Source organism: Pelodiscus sinensis, chromosome 5 (assembly GCF_052426305.1).
Source record: "Pelodiscus sinensis isolate ZL-2025 chromosome 5, ASM5242630v1, whole genome shotgun sequence".
Taxonomy (NCBI): domain Eukaryota; kingdom Metazoa; phylum Chordata; order Testudines; family Trionychidae; genus Pelodiscus; species Pelodiscus sinensis.
The window spans coordinates 132,480,599-132,497,543 of NC_143056.1; the positions used below are offsets into that span (position 1 = coordinate 132,480,599).

At 47.4% G+C, this 16,945-nt stretch overlaps 2 protein-coding genes across 2 annotated transcripts; both read right to left on the reverse strand.

The window, feature by feature from the left end:
* Positions 1-561: 561 nt before the first annotated feature.
* On the reverse strand, positions 562-1,149 carry LOC102446791 (olfactory receptor-like protein OLF2). Its single transcript, XM_006133552.3, has one exon. It carries the CDS (start codon positions 1,147-1,149, stop codon positions 562-564), a length of 588 nt encoding a protein of 195 aa, XP_006133614.3.
* Positions 1,150-12,672: 11,523 nt separating this feature from the next.
* LOC102446545 (olfactory receptor 5AR1-like) lies at positions 12,673-13,611 on the reverse strand. Its single transcript, XM_006133551.3, has one exon. It carries the CDS (start codon positions 13,609-13,611, stop codon positions 12,673-12,675), a length of 939 nt encoding a protein of 312 aa, XP_006133613.3.
* Positions 13,612-16,945: the final 3,334 nt, after the last annotated feature.

Genomic DNA, 16,945 nt, shown 5'->3' on the forward strand with positions numbered 1-16,945 from the left:
ACCAGGTGACAATCTCTACAACAACCCCACAGAACACATGAAGCGCTCCGAGTATCAGGAAGGTGTGAAGGGCATTTGCTTTCTTCTCCTCATGCACGGACAGAAACCAGGTGACAATCTCTACAACAAGCCCACGCAGTGCATAAAGGCCTGCAGAGTATCAGGATGGTGTACAAAACGTCCTTTGGTTCAGCCTTAGAAATCACACCGATTTCAAAATGCCCAGTGAAACAACACCCCCCGCCCACAAAGAGACAGATTTTGATGCCACCTTTTCTTTCCCAAAACAACCTGCTCCATGCTTTAAATGCCTGTCACATATATTTACATACTCACACATGTGAAACAGGTGCCTCCTTGAATTTTCCTGGGGCAGTAGTCTAATGAAGCCCTGACCTCAGTTGGGGCCTGCAGGCCTTGTTGAAACACAAACACATTAATAATGATAACAATCGGGAACAACACTATCCTGGGGTCTGCAAAACGACATTCCAAAGGACTGGGAGTTCACTTCACCTGGTTCCACTCCCTGTCATTCCACAAGTACTGAGGTAAACAGATTCAAGAAGTGCTTAGGAGTTTCTTCATGGTTTTCTTCAGGGCGTCCTTCACTTCCCTGTTCCTCAAGCTATAGATGAAAGGGTTCAACATAGTGATCACCAGTGTGTACAAGATGGAGGCCATTTTGTCTGTGTCCATGGAATAGGTGGAGATGGGTCGTAAATACATAAAGAGGAAGGTGCCATAAAACATGACCACCAGAGTCAAGTGAGAAGCACAGGTAGAGAAGGCTTTGCGCCGGCCTTCGACAGAGTGGATCTGCAGGATGGCGGAGATGCTACAGGCATAGGAGAGGAGGATGGTCACAACACTGCACAACACAATGAAGCATGTGGAGATCATTACCAAATTCTCATTGATGTGAGTGTCAGAGCAGGCGAGCACCAGTAGTGGGGCCATGTCACAGAAGAAATGATTGATGACATTGGAGCGGCAGAATGACAGCCGGAATGTCAGACAGGTGACTATCATGGACTCCACCAAGCCCACAGCACACACCCCAGCCACCAGCTGGTTACAGAACCGCCTGGACATGGTAGCCCTATAGAGCAGCGGGTTACAGATGGCCATGTACCGGTCATACGCCATCACAGCTAGCAAAAGACACTCAGTATCTGAAAGGGCGCCGTTGAGATACATTTGCACAGCGCAGGCAGGCCAGGAAATAACTTTCCTCTCAGCTAAGAAATTCTGTAGCATCTTAGGGGCAATTAGCGTGGAATAGCAGAGATCACAGAAAGACAAACTCTTGAGGAAAAAGTACATGGGGGTGTGGAGTCGGGAGTCAATTGTGATTAACAAGATCATCCCCCCGTTCCCTATCAAGGTGATAACATAAATCAGTAGGAACACCCAAAACAGGGGGACCTGTAGATCTGGAATATTAGTCAGTCCTGAGAGAATGAACTCATTCACCACCGTTTGATTTCCCTTTTCCATCTCTTCTGAGCAGAGATCAGGCAGCTACAGGGATGTGGGTAAAGGGATGACTGATGAAAACGAATCCTTTGCTGTAATGAAGTAAGAGAAGAAGAATGAAGATCAGTTTCTTAATCAGTATCACAGTAGGGATGGACTTAGTCCAGAGAGCCAGATGTTCACAGCAGGTCATTCCAGGTGTTCCATGCAATGCACCCACTGTAGAAATACAAGGACATGCTGGTTAATCATGCCCTCCTCACAAACACTCTTCATCACTAATCCAAGTAGCAAACAGTGAGTTGTGACTCTGTTGTGAGAGAATTATGGTGAAAACCATCTCGCTCTGAAGAAGCTAAAGAAGGGGTGAGAGTAAACAAGTTCTGCACTTTGGGGAAGGGGAGCTGTGTGGCTCGGCATGTTGGTTTGGGATAAAATTATTCACTGTGCTAATTACGCTTTTTGGCATCCCAAAACGGCATGTCCTTTAATCCATAGGAAAACCCACAGATCGAATGGAAGGTGTTGGTTTTAGTGACTTTATGTTTGCCTATTTTTGCACCCAAAAATGTCATTTCTGTACCTCAAATTCAGTACCTGTCGATCACCATGACGTGCGTCTCCATGGGTGTGTGACTGATGCAGGGCAACAGCATGGACGTGTTGAGGAGAGAGACAGGGTGGTATTTTCCCATCAGCAGATGCTGCCAGTTTGGAACATTCCAGACGTTTTATACTAGTAGGGCCTGACTTCTGAGAGACAAAATACCTAATTAACATGCTCAGTGGGCCAAAGCCATCTTCAGTGTCACTCATGCCCTGGGGATTAATTAGCCCACACTTTCCTACTGTATGATTAAACGATGTAACGTCTCTCAGAATTACAGAGCACGAGGTTAGGGGTGTATTGCATTCTGCCATTTTCAGTGCAAGTCGGGTACTGAATGGAGCTGATCAACAAAGAATTTGTTCTTCATTAGAGGTTGAAAACTGAATATTTTGGCTCAGAAATACCAGAGGCCTGCCTCAAGCACTACATACCATCCATCTCCTCCATGAACCAGGCTCCCAGACAGGTCTCTTCTCTTGCTGAACTGCCCCTGAACATCACCAGAGGTCCACTCCAACAGTATAGGGATGAGGTGAGTTTGGTATTTTGATGGGAAGCTGATCATTTCCATGGAACAGAGAAGTGCATGAAAACACAATTTCCCATCACAAAATACAAACTTTTCCAGAAATATTCTCAAGCAGACTTAGCAAGAAGTTTAGAATCAGAGGATCAGAAAGTTCGATAGAACTGGCAAGTGCTAATTGTTTGCGGCTAGAGTTGAGATCTTCCCAGTCATTCCTGTTTTCAGAATCACCTCACACTCCTGACACCAACGGGTGGAATGTAAAACCCATAGGATATCTAGGTGTATTACAGACAGTCACCCTGGCATTCTGTGTCCTTCCCTTCCTAGCTTCCTCCCCAGAGAGGTTCTTTCTTTTTGCTTGATGGAGATCAAATGATGACCAGAAGAGCTCACATGGAGACCACAGAGACATAGAATCATAGAACAGGAAGGAACCTCTAGTGATTGTCACATACAGTTCCCTGCTCTCATTAATGGATTCCAATATCTCTCTCCAAACAATTACTTAAATTTAATGGAAATTACTTGTCTGGACATGGGCCATAGATCTTGTTGTGTGGGGGGATCTCCGAAATAAAGAGGTTGAGAAACTCTGACCTACACCATCCAAGATACAAGATGGCCCATGGCCATATGCACATTAATAAGCAGTTGGCACCAGATTGTCTTATGTCTGTCCAAAGAGCCTGATGTTTAAGGGGCCTGGTTCCTCTGTCTCAAACACCAGTTGTGTCAATAGTATATTTGTCTCTTCAGTCTCTACAGCTTGGCTTGTATTACACCCCATCATGAGCTGGGTTGCTTTTAGGTGTTGGCACGGCCTGATGAAAGAGACTTTTATGGCCTTCCTTCTTCAGACAGGCCTTTTTGAATGGCCCATCTTCTTTGATGCGACAATTGGGGAACCACTCTCCTGGTCAATAGCTCAGGGGAAAATAAAGACATCAGCTGTCCCTGGGCCTCAATTCACAGCGATGAAGGGACTTCTGCTTGGGTTGTAGTCCAAAGTGAGGGCTATGAAAAGGAAAGAAGGTAGGATAAGAACCTCAGCCCCTTTGATTGTGTATTTCCAGTTTTATACTTGTTGATAAGTATCAAAAACAAACTTCTGAGTACTATTCTTTCATTTTCCTAGCTACTGCCTTTTGGAGCTGTGGATTAACTATATCTATGGAAAAAACCCTTCTGTCAATGTAGAAAGCACCCACGTTGTGGTACAATAGCAGCATTACACCTGAGTCAGTGTAGTGACTTTAGTATGGACATTCCCTGGATTGATGGGGGAATTTTCCTCCTTCCTCTTAATGCAGGAGTTAAGTACTACTATAGAGAATTTCTGGGTGTCTGGCTGGTGAGTCTTGCCCACATGCTCAGGGTTTAGCTGATCACCATGTTTGGGGTCAGGAAAGAATTTTCCTTCAGGGTAGATTGGCAGAGACCCTGGAGGTTTTTCGCCTTCCTCTGTAGCATTGGGCGCAGATCACAGCTGGAGGATTCTCTGCATCTTGGGACCTTCAAAGTATTTGAAGGCTTCAATATCGGAGATATAGGTGAGAGGATTATTCTAAGAGGGGTGGGTGAGATTCTGTGGCCTGCACTGTGCAGGGGGTCAGACTAGATGAGCATAATGGTCTCTTCTGACCTTAAAGTCTATGAGAACGCTGTTCTGCAGACAACAGGCCCATAATGGCTGCATCTAGACTGGCAAGTTTTTCGGCAAAAATGGCCGCTTTTGCACAAAAACTTGCCAGCTGTGTACACTGGCCACTTGATTTTGCGCAAAAGCACTGACGTTCTACTGTCTGAAATCAGTGCTTCTTGCGCAAATGCTTTGACGTTCCTGTTTGTGAAAAAGCCCTTTTCTGGAAATGTTTTTGCGCAAGAGGGCCAGAGTAGACAGCTAAAACTGTTTTGCGCAAAAAAGCCCCGATGGCGAAAATGACGATCGGGTCTTTCTTGCGCAAAACCGCATCTGGATTGGCACAGACGCTTTTCTGCAAAAAGTGCTTTTGCAGAAAAGCGTCTGTGCCAATCTAGACGCTCTTTTCCACAAATGCTTTTAATGAAAAAAACTTTTCTGTTAAAAGCATTTGTGGAAAATCATGCCAGTCTAGACATAGCCAATGAGTTGGGGAGAAAGGGCAGTTGTATGGGCTGGGAAGATTCTGGCCCAACACAAAGCATCCATGCTCCAGTCAGTTTTTTTTTCCTTTTCTTCAAGTTTCCTCTCAAATCGGACCTTCTTCCACTTTAGCTATTCCTTCTTCCTTTCCCTTAGTCCCTCTGCATGAGGACTTTAGTCATCATATCTCCATTGCTTTCAGTAATGTCTCCTGTCTCTCATTTCCTGGTTTGTATTATTTAGTCTTGCAAAGTGTCCAGGCTGCACACTAGTGAAGGAGCAAGATATGAAGCACTAAATAAGAACACATTGATAATCGAGTGTCCTTGGAATGGGATGCTGATGTGAAAAATGTAAATGTTCTCTGCAGATGCTCCTGCAAAATATCTCCTAGCATGCCAGCCCCCTCCGAATTCTTTGGTTAATTTTATTTATTTCCTATGTCTGATAATCTGTACAAAAGAGCTTAGGGATAAAATTGCAAAACAGTGTGAAGGGGAAAGAACAGAAGAAGCAATGGGCTTAAATTGTAGCAAGGGAGGTTGAGGTTGGACATGAGGAAAAACTTCCTGTCAGGGTGGTTAAACACTGGAATAAATTGCCTAGGGAGGTTGTGGAATTTCCATCACTGGAGATATTTAAGAGCAGGTTGGACAGACACCTGTCAGGGATGGTCTAGACGGTGCTTAGTCCTGACGTGAGGACAGGGGACTGGATTTTATGACCTCTCAAGGTTCCCTCCAGACCTAGGATTCTGTGATCTCAGAAGGAGCCCTGCACCGGGGGAATGCATGCCTGAGTGCTAGGAAGGGTAAGGGATACACACCTGCCTAAGCCCAACTTTCAGTTTCACCTGTATCCCCCCCAACACACACACACATTGCCCACTACACAGCAAACACACACACAGAGCACCAATTGCACACTGGCAGCCTGAGGCTGAGCTCAATCAAAATGCAAAATAATCTCTATAGGGATGTTGCGGCAGCTGGACTATTTCCAACTTGTCTGAACCCAAAGAACTGAAGGGGATTCTGTTGCCCTTCAGAGAGAGAAGATGAGACTTCCCACATGGTCTTGTCCACCACTACAAGATCTCAGGTCTGGTTTAGGCTTAACATTAGGTTGATTGAGCTCTGTTGCACAAGGCTGAAAAACATTCACACTCTGAATGGGGCAGTTAGATTGAACGAATCCTTAGTGTGGTTCTTCCTTCCCCACCCCCAGCTTCTGCCACATCTGGACACGTGGGCTAGCTACACCAAGGGGAATAAAAACTCCTACACTCGATGTGGAAAGCATCTACTCTACAGGTCCCCCAGCTGCACCAGAGCTGAGTCACTGTAGTGACTTTACTAGTGCCACTCCCTGTATCACTGGGGGAATTCTTAAGGCTACTTTTCGCTCCCTTTCCCGTCATCCTCCTGCCTCCCTGGTGTCGGGGACTTTAACCCGGATGGCCTCCGTTCGTTGTCTGACCGCAAAGAGACAGGCAACACCAGCAAGATCCAATCACGAGCTCTTTATTGAATAGTGCGCACTACAATAGAGAGCGGCCCGTCTCCCAAGTGAACCAGCCACGATTTCAGTAACAAGTAAGATTATATAGACAGTTCCGTCGCGTCATAAAACATTTGCCCAAGCATCTCAGCCCCCCCTTAATTAGTTAGAAGCTTCTCGTGTTAATGTGTATACTTCATGGTCTTAAGCAATTCATAATACGTCAACAGCTTTCTTATCAGCCCAGAAGGCAAGTACCAAACAACAAGGAGACAGGGAGTTAAAACAGCAGAGGGCAGAGACAGTTCCTTAAGATCAGGGTGAGAACAGAAACAGGGAGTTACCTTATCAGTTCTCAAACTAGCTGTTCCCATCACAACCGGTATAGGAATGCAGCCTTTCACTTATTTTACTTCTGCAACTCAAGCAAGTATGTAGGGAGCGCCCCTTGCTTGAACCATGTCTCTAGTTCTGCTCAGGGACTACCCGGGAACCTTTGTTAACCTCTTTCCTTGATCTGTCTTAACATAACTGCACTGGGCCCAATTCTCTAGGGCCTAACACTGGCTAAAGCGCTTCGGTGGGTCGATATGTTCAGAAAAGGGGAAATTTCCCCTCTCGGGAAGCTTCCTTTCTTCCCTTCCCACCTCCCGGCGGCTGCGGGCGGAGAGGCTCACCCGGGGACTATTTGCTCCTGAGTCTCAGCGGGGTGGCCCCTGGGGGCGGGTAACTCGAAAGCGAGCGGCCCTGCGGCAGCCTAGCGACTCACGCCGACGGGCCTCGGCAACCGGGGGCTCGCGAGCCAGACGTGGCTCTCTAGGGAGCCAGAGCCGGCGCCTCCGGAGCCCCGCGCCGCCTTAGGGCCCCGCAAGCCTCGAACGCCCGCGCCGCTTCCCGGGGGGTAGAACGCGGGGCACAAGCGGACTAAAGGGGGAAGCAGGCACCAAAGAGGACTCCCGGCGCGCGGACATTTCCTTCGCCCGGGACCGGCCCGTCCTTCCCGGAGGCTTCCGCGGGAGGCGAGTTGGTGCCGGCCGCTCGGCGCGAAAACGAGTAAGTGCCCCCGAGCGCCTCCTGCCTCAGGACACAACCCCCCCCCCCCCACTCCCCTCCGCCAGACAGGCTCCCCCAGCCCCATGGCGAAAATCCCCACTGCCCCCCGTCAGACACCCCCTGCCCCCCCCCTCTCCTGCCCCCCCAGACCCCCCCCCCCCCGTCAGAGAGCTCCTGCTCCTCCCCCGGTCAGACACCCCCTGCTCTCCCCCCCCCCCCCTGTCAGAGAGCTCCTGCCCCCCCTCCGGTCAGACACCCCCTGCTCTCCCCCCCCCCGTCAGAGAGAGAGAGACACCCCCTTCCCCCCCCCGTGCCCCCCCCCGGTCAGACACCCCCTGCTCTCCCCCCCCCCCCCCCGTCAGAGAGCTCCTGCCCTCCGGTCAGACACCCCCTGCTCCCCCCGCCCTCCCCCCCCCCCCCTGTCAGAGAGCTCCTGCCCCCCCCCGGTCAGACACCCCCTGCTCTCCCCCCCCCGTCAGAGAGCTCCTGCCCCCCCCCCTCCCCCCCCCCCGTCAGACACCCCCTGCTCTCCCCCCCCCCCGTCAGAGAGTTCCTGCCCCCCCCCCCCCGGTCAGACACCCCCTGCTCTCCCCCCCCCCCCGTCAGAGAGCTCCTGCCCCCCGGTCAGACACCCCCTGCTCTCCCCCCCCCCCGTCAGAGAGCTCCTGCCAGCCTGGCCAGAGACCCCTCAGGCCAGACACCCCCTGCTCTCTGCCTCCCCGGTCAGAGACCTCCTGCCCCCTGGCCAGAGACCCTCTGCCCCCTGACCAGACAACCCTTACTTCCCCGGCCAGACACTCCCTGCCCTCTGCCCTCCCTGCCAGAGACCTTCTGCCCCTCCAGCCAGACAGCCCCTGGCCACAGACCCTCTGCCCCCCCCAGCCAGCCCCTGGCCAGAGAGCTTCTGCCCCCTGGCCAGACCCCCCCCGCCAGACCCCACCCCCTGCCTTCTGGCCAGACACCTCCTGTTCCCAGCCCTCTGGCCAACATCCCTCTACCCTCTGGCCAGTCAGCCTGCCCCCTGTCCAAATTCCCCCATCCCTCAATCCAGACAGCCCTTGCCCCCAGTTCCCAGCCAACGTCCCTCCAGGCCATGGCCCGATACCCTTGGCCAGTTGCCCCCTGCCCAGACATCCCCTGCCCTCAGGCCAGACTTCTCGTCCTCACCCCCTCCTGCACTCCACCTCCTGCTCAGATCCTGCACTCCTAGCCCTATCCCATTCACTGGCAGCTCTGTCCCGCACACTTAATGCCTCATTTTTGGCCCCAACTCAGAGGCTAGGGGGACCCACAAAATCTATTAACCCTGGAACCCCAGAAGAGTAAATCTGGCCTGAAGCCTTGAACCTCAGTCCTCGCTGCCCCTCTCCCATGACGGGGCTGGAGTACCAGGGGAGTGAGGTGTTTCAGTTGTGGATCATATCCATGAGGGTTGGAGGTTTTGGGGGAGTTTTTTTTTGCTTCTCACTTGTGTGGTCCCCAACTGATTTTTCTCTGGTTCAGTGGCTCCCGACTCAAAAAAGTTTCCCCACCCCTGCCATAAATAAAGACAACGTTGAAACCTTTTGTGTTGGACATAATATTTTACTTTATTTAAAAATAAAGTCTGGTCAACAAGCCCCCATCTGGTGCAGTGTCATATCACTCCTACACGTCCGCACACGTCAACTGTGAGTCCATCATACACCTGAACCCCCTGCCCTGAGCCCCTCATAGCCCCACATCCCTAGTCCCCTGCCATAACACTCCTGCACCCTCACACTCCTACCTTGTGCCCTAAGTCCATCATATACCCTACCCCAGACTCCTGCAGGTCCACATCACCAGCCCCCTCTTGCAAGATTGACAGAAGACGGCCTGAATTGCATGCGTGATGCTGGATTTGACCAGTTATGATGTAAACGTCAAAGAAATGTGTGAAAAGATGCAGCAGCAGAAGTGCCATTAAATAAAGTCTGTGAGTACAATGCTTCATTTGTTCTATTATTATCATTATGTCAATTATCAATAATATTGCGTTGTATATTTTTCAGCCATGCAAATGGGCACTCTTATGTGGCTCTTTGTTGATCCCTTGTTCTGACTTTTGATGTAGTTTGGCTTTTTGGTTTGGAAAGGTTGCTGACCCCTGTCCTAGGAGAGCAGCTGTGCAGAGCCCATGCAGATAATGTTGTTGCCTGTCTTTCCTTGTGGTGATGTAACACAGAGGGCCAAAGCTTTTGCTCATGTGGAACGCTGCATCTCCTGGAGTGTCTTTTTAGTATGATAACATAATGATGTAAATGTTTTCCACTTTATTTGTTGGTCTTGAACGTAATTTCCCAGTGTTGGTCTGGAAACCATGGGCCTAGGTACCTTGGGCCAGATGCTTCTATCAGTTATACTGGTGTAACTCTGGAGGAATACAAATAATTTCAGTAGAGTAAATCTGGATTCCTGGCCTAGCTCAGAATCAGACTGACATACTGAGTGTAACATGTACCAGACCCTTGTACATAAGATCTGGAATCTGCTCTCAATTCTGCTTCTCCACAACTGGGCAATTTTGGGCAAATCCCTTAAACACCTTGAATCTCAGGAACCCTATTTTGAAAATGAATTATATGAAATGAACACTGCTTTGTAAACTGCTTTGAGAGCTGTTGATTATAAATGCTTAATGCTACTGTGATAATTTCCCACTTTCAGTTCTGAATCAGTTGCATCACTTTTCTCCACAGTTTCTTTTCCACTTCACCTAGATTAATCGCAGTTTCGGTCTTTGGTCTAAGCACCTGGCAGCTTCGTGAACAAGAGAATCCCGTGCTGCTTTTCAATCCAACAGCACAGAGCATGAATATCTAGGTCACGGGGCCCAGCAATGCTGAATGGAAAGTGTGTCTGGTACTGTCCAGCACCCTCCTGGACAACACCAGTTCACATAAAGTCTGCCATTTTATTAATAGGAAATGATATACACAAACCATATTCTCAAATAGTTTCCTAAATATTTCAATTTCAAGACACTCGGGCTTCGATAAAGCAATAAAACACATTTATTTGCTACAGAAACTACACATTATCTAAGTGATTGCAAATAGTGAACTATAAAGCCCAGAATTGGCTACAAAGAAATAAAAAGTTAAAATGCCACTAATACCTAACTTAACAAGGTAAATGAATTCAAAGCAAAGATTTCTCTCACTCCCTGCTCTGCCATCCTACTGACTGTATACTATTCAGCCAGAACCCTTCTCCAGCCCAATGCTCCTTTCTTTTCCCTTCAAATGGCATGGGTGTCATGAGCAGAGAAAAAGGGAGGACAAGTAATTTTGGGGTATTTGCCTTCTCCACTTACTGTCATGTCTCTTTTGCAAGAATGAGCTCCAGGTGACAGTCAGGAGACAAAAAGTGAAGGGACAGAAAAACACTATTGTTTGTATGTTTAAATGTAGATTTCTCACTTTTTTCATCTTCCTGCCCAAGAAAGGCCTCTTAACCACATGTGCTATTATTTGATTTTGTTTACACCTGGCTGAAATATCTCTTTTACTTCTTTCTGAGGAACTATTTTGCATCTGCTTTTCTTGGAACATATGACTAATGTTGTAGAGTAGAATCCTATGACTTTACATACAATGTTGGCTTACACATTTTACCAGGACAATGATGGTCAGCAGATTATGAGCTTTAAAATGACACCTCACAAAGCATGCTATGCACACAATATATCATTATCTTGCAAATGAGGTGAGCATAAGGATACTGCCTGTCTCCATGATCAAATAATTTATTTTAAATCTTATTTGCTTGTGGTTGCTTTCTTTAACTTTTAATTTTCTTGAATCAGTGAATGCTTTTGTAAATGCGGCTTCCAGATAGTTCAACTGAGAAGAGGCAACTGTATATTGTACAAATAGGCAGATTTTTATTATTTCAAACCATTTTTACATTCTTAAAGGAACATATTTAACATTTTATCATGGAACATGGAAAGTAAAAATAAATATAAATGGTAATTTTTTTAAAAAAATTGTATTTACAAAGAATTATATGGGAGTCCAGGAGTGAAGTATCTATCTACCTTTTTTGTAAGTATTAGCGAATACTGGAACATCCTATCAATTCTTTAATGTGGGCTGTAGAAGCTAAGATTACCAAGTCTGGGAGTTCTGAGGTTCCACTTCCTTGTCCCTTTGGTACCAAGATATAAAAAGTGCCCTGCAATTCAAAGGCTCCATGTTATGTTACATTGATTTGACATGGCATAACTTAAGATTGACTTACAGGAGTAGCATACGCCAGCACTGAGCTAGATCCAGAGCAAGAGAAGCAGCACCATCATCACCTCCTCTACTCCCATCCATCATGTCAGGGAAGCCCTTCATTGTCTTTGTTTTTACATTGAAAAGTGCCCAGGAAGGAAAGGAAAATGCCTGGGCATTAAAATGTTTCCATTGACCCCAAAGGAAATTTTGCTCAACGTTTTCCATTTGTCAGACATTTAGGGAATTTTCAGACTGGGATCAGGTTGAACTGAATTTTCTCTAAGCACCTGGGAACTCTAAAATCAGTTATTGCACCAGCAACTCTGTCCATTTCTCACTCACAATCCCCTGAGCTGTACCATTCCCAGAATCCCTACTCTTCAGAGTGTATAATACTTTCCAACAGAACTAAGAGGAAAAACTCACAGCAAACTTGCTGATATAGGATACACACCGAGTGTCTGGTTTGACTTTATCCCTCTGTTTAATTTAGAGGTTAGAAAAAACAAACCCTTTCCATGCTATTTTTATTCAGTTCCATGCAGACTGGGTCAGAGGACGCACACACACCACGCTCTCTCTTGGAAACATTACCCATACTGGTTTTGTTGTTACCTTAACCGAATATAAAGGCTGTGGTGATGGAAATCACCTTTCTGCTCCTTGTGCATGGACACAAACCCAGTGACAATCTCTGCAACAACCCCACAGAGCACAGGAAGAGTCCAGAGTAGCTGGAGGGTGTGTTGGTTCAACCCCAGAAATCACACACTTTCTATTTGCAAATGCATAATGGAACCAATCCCATGATGTAGAACAAGGAGATTTGGTGCCCCCCTACTCTTTCCCGGTACATACAGCTCCGTGCTTTCAAAGCACTTCACACGTATCCTTACACTCACACGTGAAATAGGTGCCTCCTTGCGTTTTGCTACAGCAATAGCCCAAGGAAGCCCTGAACTCATGTCCCAGCTGCAGGTCTTGTGGGAAGGCAAAGAATTAATGTTATTAACCAAAATATAACAGTAAACAATTTCACCACCATCTTTGTGAAAGGACATTGCAATGGGCCAGGAATTGAATACATTGGTGCCCACTCCCCATCGCTAAACTAGCACCGAGTTAATCAGACTCAAGACTTGGTTAGGAGTTTATTGATGACTTTCCTCAAGGCGCCCTGCACTTCTGTGTTCCTCAGGCTGTAGATGAGGGGATTCAACAAGGGGATCAGCACAGTGTAAAAAACTGAGGCTATTTTGTCCGTGTCCAAGGAATAGCTGGAGGGGGGCCGTAAATACATGAAGAGTTCAGACCCATGAAACATGCCCACTGCGATCAAGTGGAAAGCGCAGGTGGAGAAGGCTTTGCGCCGGCCCTCGGCAGAGCGGATCTTCAAGGTTGTGGCAATGATATAGATGTAGGAGAGAAGGACAGTCACAATGCTTCCCACTAAAATGAAGCCACTCAAAGCAAATAACAAAATCTCACTGATGCTAGTGTCAGAGCAGGAGAGCGCCAGCAGCGGGGGCATGTCACAGAAGAAATGGTTGATGATGTTGGAATGGCAGAATGAGAGCCGGAATGTAAAACATGTTTGTATCATTGAATCCACAATCCCCACAGCATAGCACAAAGCCACCAGCAGGTGACAACGCTGCGTGGACATGGTGACCCTATACTGCAGGGGGTTACAGATGGCCACATAACGGTCATACGCCATCACAGCCAGCAAGACACACTCAATATCTTCAAAAGAGAAAAAGAAATACATTTGCGCAGCGCAGGCAGCGTAAGAAATGCTTTTCTGCTCAGCCAAGAAATTCTGCAGCATCTTGGGGGCTATTACTGTGGAACAGCAGAGATCACAGAAAGACAAATTTCTGAGGAAAAAGTACATGGGGGTGTGGAGTTGTGGGTCAATGGTGATTAATAAGATCATCCCCCCGTTCCAGACCAGGGTGGTAACATAAATCAGTAGGAACAATACAAACAGAGGGACCTGCAGCTGTGGACGATCTGTCAGTCCTGAGAGAATGAACTCAGTCACCACCGAGTGATTTCCCTCTTCCATCTCCTAAGAGCCGACATCAGGCAGCTACAGGGAGGTGGGAGGATGGCTGGCTGGGAGAACTAATCTCTTTTCTGTAACGAAGTAAATGAAGAAAATGAAGATCAGTTTTTTAATGGGCACCAGTACAAAATTGGAGAAGAGCTTATTCCACAGAGCCAGATGTTCACAGCTGAACATTCCAGATGTTCCATACAATACACACTCTGTTCAAAAACAAGGACACACTCATCAGTCATTCCCCACTGATAGACTACTGCTCACTAATCAAAAGTGACTTGTGTCTTTGCCTTTGGAGAATCCCGGTGAAACCCAGCTCAGTGTGACAAGATGATTTCTTAGCTCAGGACGGGGTAAGAGTAAATGAGTGTCAATCTTTCTACCCTCTTTGGGCAAGGGGAGCTTGGTGGCTCAGCGTGTTGGTTTGAGGTAAAGGTCGCTGTGCTAATGAAGCTTTTTGGCATCTGAAAATGGCATGTACATTCATCTCTACGAAAACTCAGAGACATAATGAAAATCATTGGCTTCGGAGACTATGTAATTGCCTGTTTTTTCAAACCAAAGAGCTCATTCCTTTAGCTGCAGGTGTAGGCGCTGTGCTGAGGCATTTAGTGCTGGAGCGCTTGAATTCAGACCCTGCTGATCACCCTTGTGTCTATTTGTGTGTGTGATTGAGATGCAGGACAACAGCACGTACCTGCTAAGAAGAGACAGACGTGGTGGTGTTTCCCCATCAACAGAAACTGACAATCTGGAGCATTCTGAAAGTTTTATACTGAGATCTGTGATCTATGGGGCATGTTCCCTGAAGCAAGTGGGAATACCTGAGCCCAGGGAGACACAACACCTAATTAATGTGCTCAGTGAACCAAAGCCACCTTTGGGGTAACTCATGCCCTGGGGGTTAATTTGACCTATTCCTTCCTACAGTGGTGTTAAAAGATGCAATTTCTGTCTCAGTTACGGAGTTTGAGTTTAGTGCTGTATTCCATCATGACATTTTCAGTGGAAATTGATACTAAGCAAAGTCAATTTACAAAGGATTTATTTGATTTGCTGTTTGTGGAGACCAAAAGTTTTTTTGCTGAAAACTTAATAGATTGACTCGCAAATACTGCAGGGGTCCCTCAGATACCGCATCCCACCATGCTCTGCCATGGGCCAGCCTCCCATGGTAGACTTCAGCTCCTCTGATGCTCGATGGTCTCTCCTCTCTCTCAATTGCTTGGGAAGATTATCAGTGTCCCACAGCCCCAGTGTGGGGAGGACAGTTGGTTGGCATTTTGATGAAAAACTGAAAGTTAACATAGGAAATGTAACTGCATGAAAAAATAGATGAAATGAAAATCCAGTCTCCTGTAAAACAAAAAACCAAAACAAAACTTTTCAAGAAACATTTTTGTTCAGCCTTGGTAACAAGTTTGGAATGCAAGGAACAAAATGTTAGATATGATGACGTGTACTAACTGTTCACAGCTGTTGCTTATAACTTTTCAGTCATTTCAGGTTTCAGAATAACCTCATTGTCCTGATCCCAGTAGATTACCTACCTACCTACGAGATAGATAGGGAATGTTCATCTATATTTCCATATACTTACACCATTCCTTCTAGAACAACCTGAAATGTTATCTGTCATCTTCCTCATCACTTTTACCTTCCACATCATCACCAGTGACCATCATCTTGACATCTCCCAAGGGCTCCAACTCCTTCTCCTACCGCACCTAGGTTAAGATGCCACTTTTATAATATGTTACCCTGACGTTGTTGTATTTGATGCATATTCTGTAGGATGTTTCCTTTGCTCTTTATTTGTATTTTCTCACCTTACTAACGGTAAAGTGTCTTTTTCATGTAGGTCAGAACATCATCTCAGCTTATTTTCATAGACATCAGTTCATTACCATGTCCTCTTTTATGGTTATGTATCACATTTGTTATTTCTGTCCTATACAGTTATTAGGTCTGGTCTTAACTAGTGATTTGGGGGTTTTCCAAGTAGTGGTGTACCTGTTAAGTTTCAGGGTTTTCATGGAAGCCACTATGACATTGAAGGTTGCTTTATGTAGGTGAAAGGTCCTGAATATAGGATTGTGACGGGGCGAACAGGCCCCGCACTGCACGGCCGGGAGTAGCCCAGGCCCAGCTGGCGGAGAGGGCCCCGCCCTTCCGGCCCTGCTGGGCATGCTCCCAGCAGAGGCCAGGTATAAAGGCAGAGGGAGCCCAGCAGGCAGGAGGACAGCTGGGGGAGGGAGGAGGCCAGGCCAGGCCAGTGTTTTTGCAGCCGCTGGGACCAGAGCCAGTGCCAGTGCTGGACCCTGACACCAAGGAAGCGGACCCCGACTCTGGGCGACTGGAACGTACCCACAACCCCAGCAGGTCCTGCCTCAGAGGCCAATGGGCCCCCGGGGAACCGGGGCGCGGTAGGAAGCAGCCCAGGGCAAGGGAGACATAGTTTGGCTCGGCGTGTATCGGCCGGATTCCCCGCCGAGCCGGCAGGAGCCACAGACCCTGCCTGAAGGGCCCTGGGCTGGGACCCGGTGGAGAGGGAGGGCCCGGGTCCCCCTACCACGCAGGCCCCCCCCGGATAACCAGGCTTGGGGCCAGGAGAGGCGCCTCAGAGGGACTAGGCCTTTGATACCGTATATCCCCGGATAGAGGGGCCTGGACTTTGTGTTGGGACATTGGATACTATATATCCCCGGATAGAGGGGCCTGGACTTTGTGTTGGGACATTGGATACTATATATCCCCGGATAGAGGGGCCTGGACTTTGTGTTGGGACATTGGATACCGTATATCCCCGGATAGCGGGGCCTGAACTTTTGGGGACTTTGGGGTTCGGTATAGGCCCGGACTGAGACGCGGGTCAGTATAAGGGGGTCAGCAGCCCCCATCAGGGGTGTATCCCCTGACAAGGATCTATAGGTCATTAGGGACCAAATGCTAAATATGAGTCAATGATGAGGACTAATTTAACTTTAACCACTTGAGAGAGATCTTGGAGTCATTGTGGATGGTTCTCTGAAAAATCCAATCAATATGCAGCAGCAGCCAAAAGAGCAAACAGAATGTTAGGAATTATGAAAAAAGAGACAGAGAATAAGACCGAGAATATCATATTGCCTCTATATAAAACCATGGTACACCCACATCTTGAATACTGCGTATGGATGTGGTTGTCTCATCTCAAAAAAGAAAAATTGGCATTTTAAAAGGTTCAGGAAGGGGCAACAAAAATTATTACGGATATGGAATGGATCCCATATTGAAGAGAGATTAAAAAGACTGGGACTTTTCATCTTAAAAAAAGAGGAAAACACGGGGGAATATA

Coding starts and splice junctions, on each gene's coding strand:
- LOC102446791 (XM_006133552.3), bottom strand. CDS start 1,149: ATGGCGTATGACCGGTACATGGCCATCTGTAACCCGCTGCTCTATAGG.
- LOC102446545 (XM_006133551.3), bottom strand. CDS start 13,611: ATGGAAGAGGGAAATCACTCGGTGGTGACTGAGTTCATTCTCTCAGGA.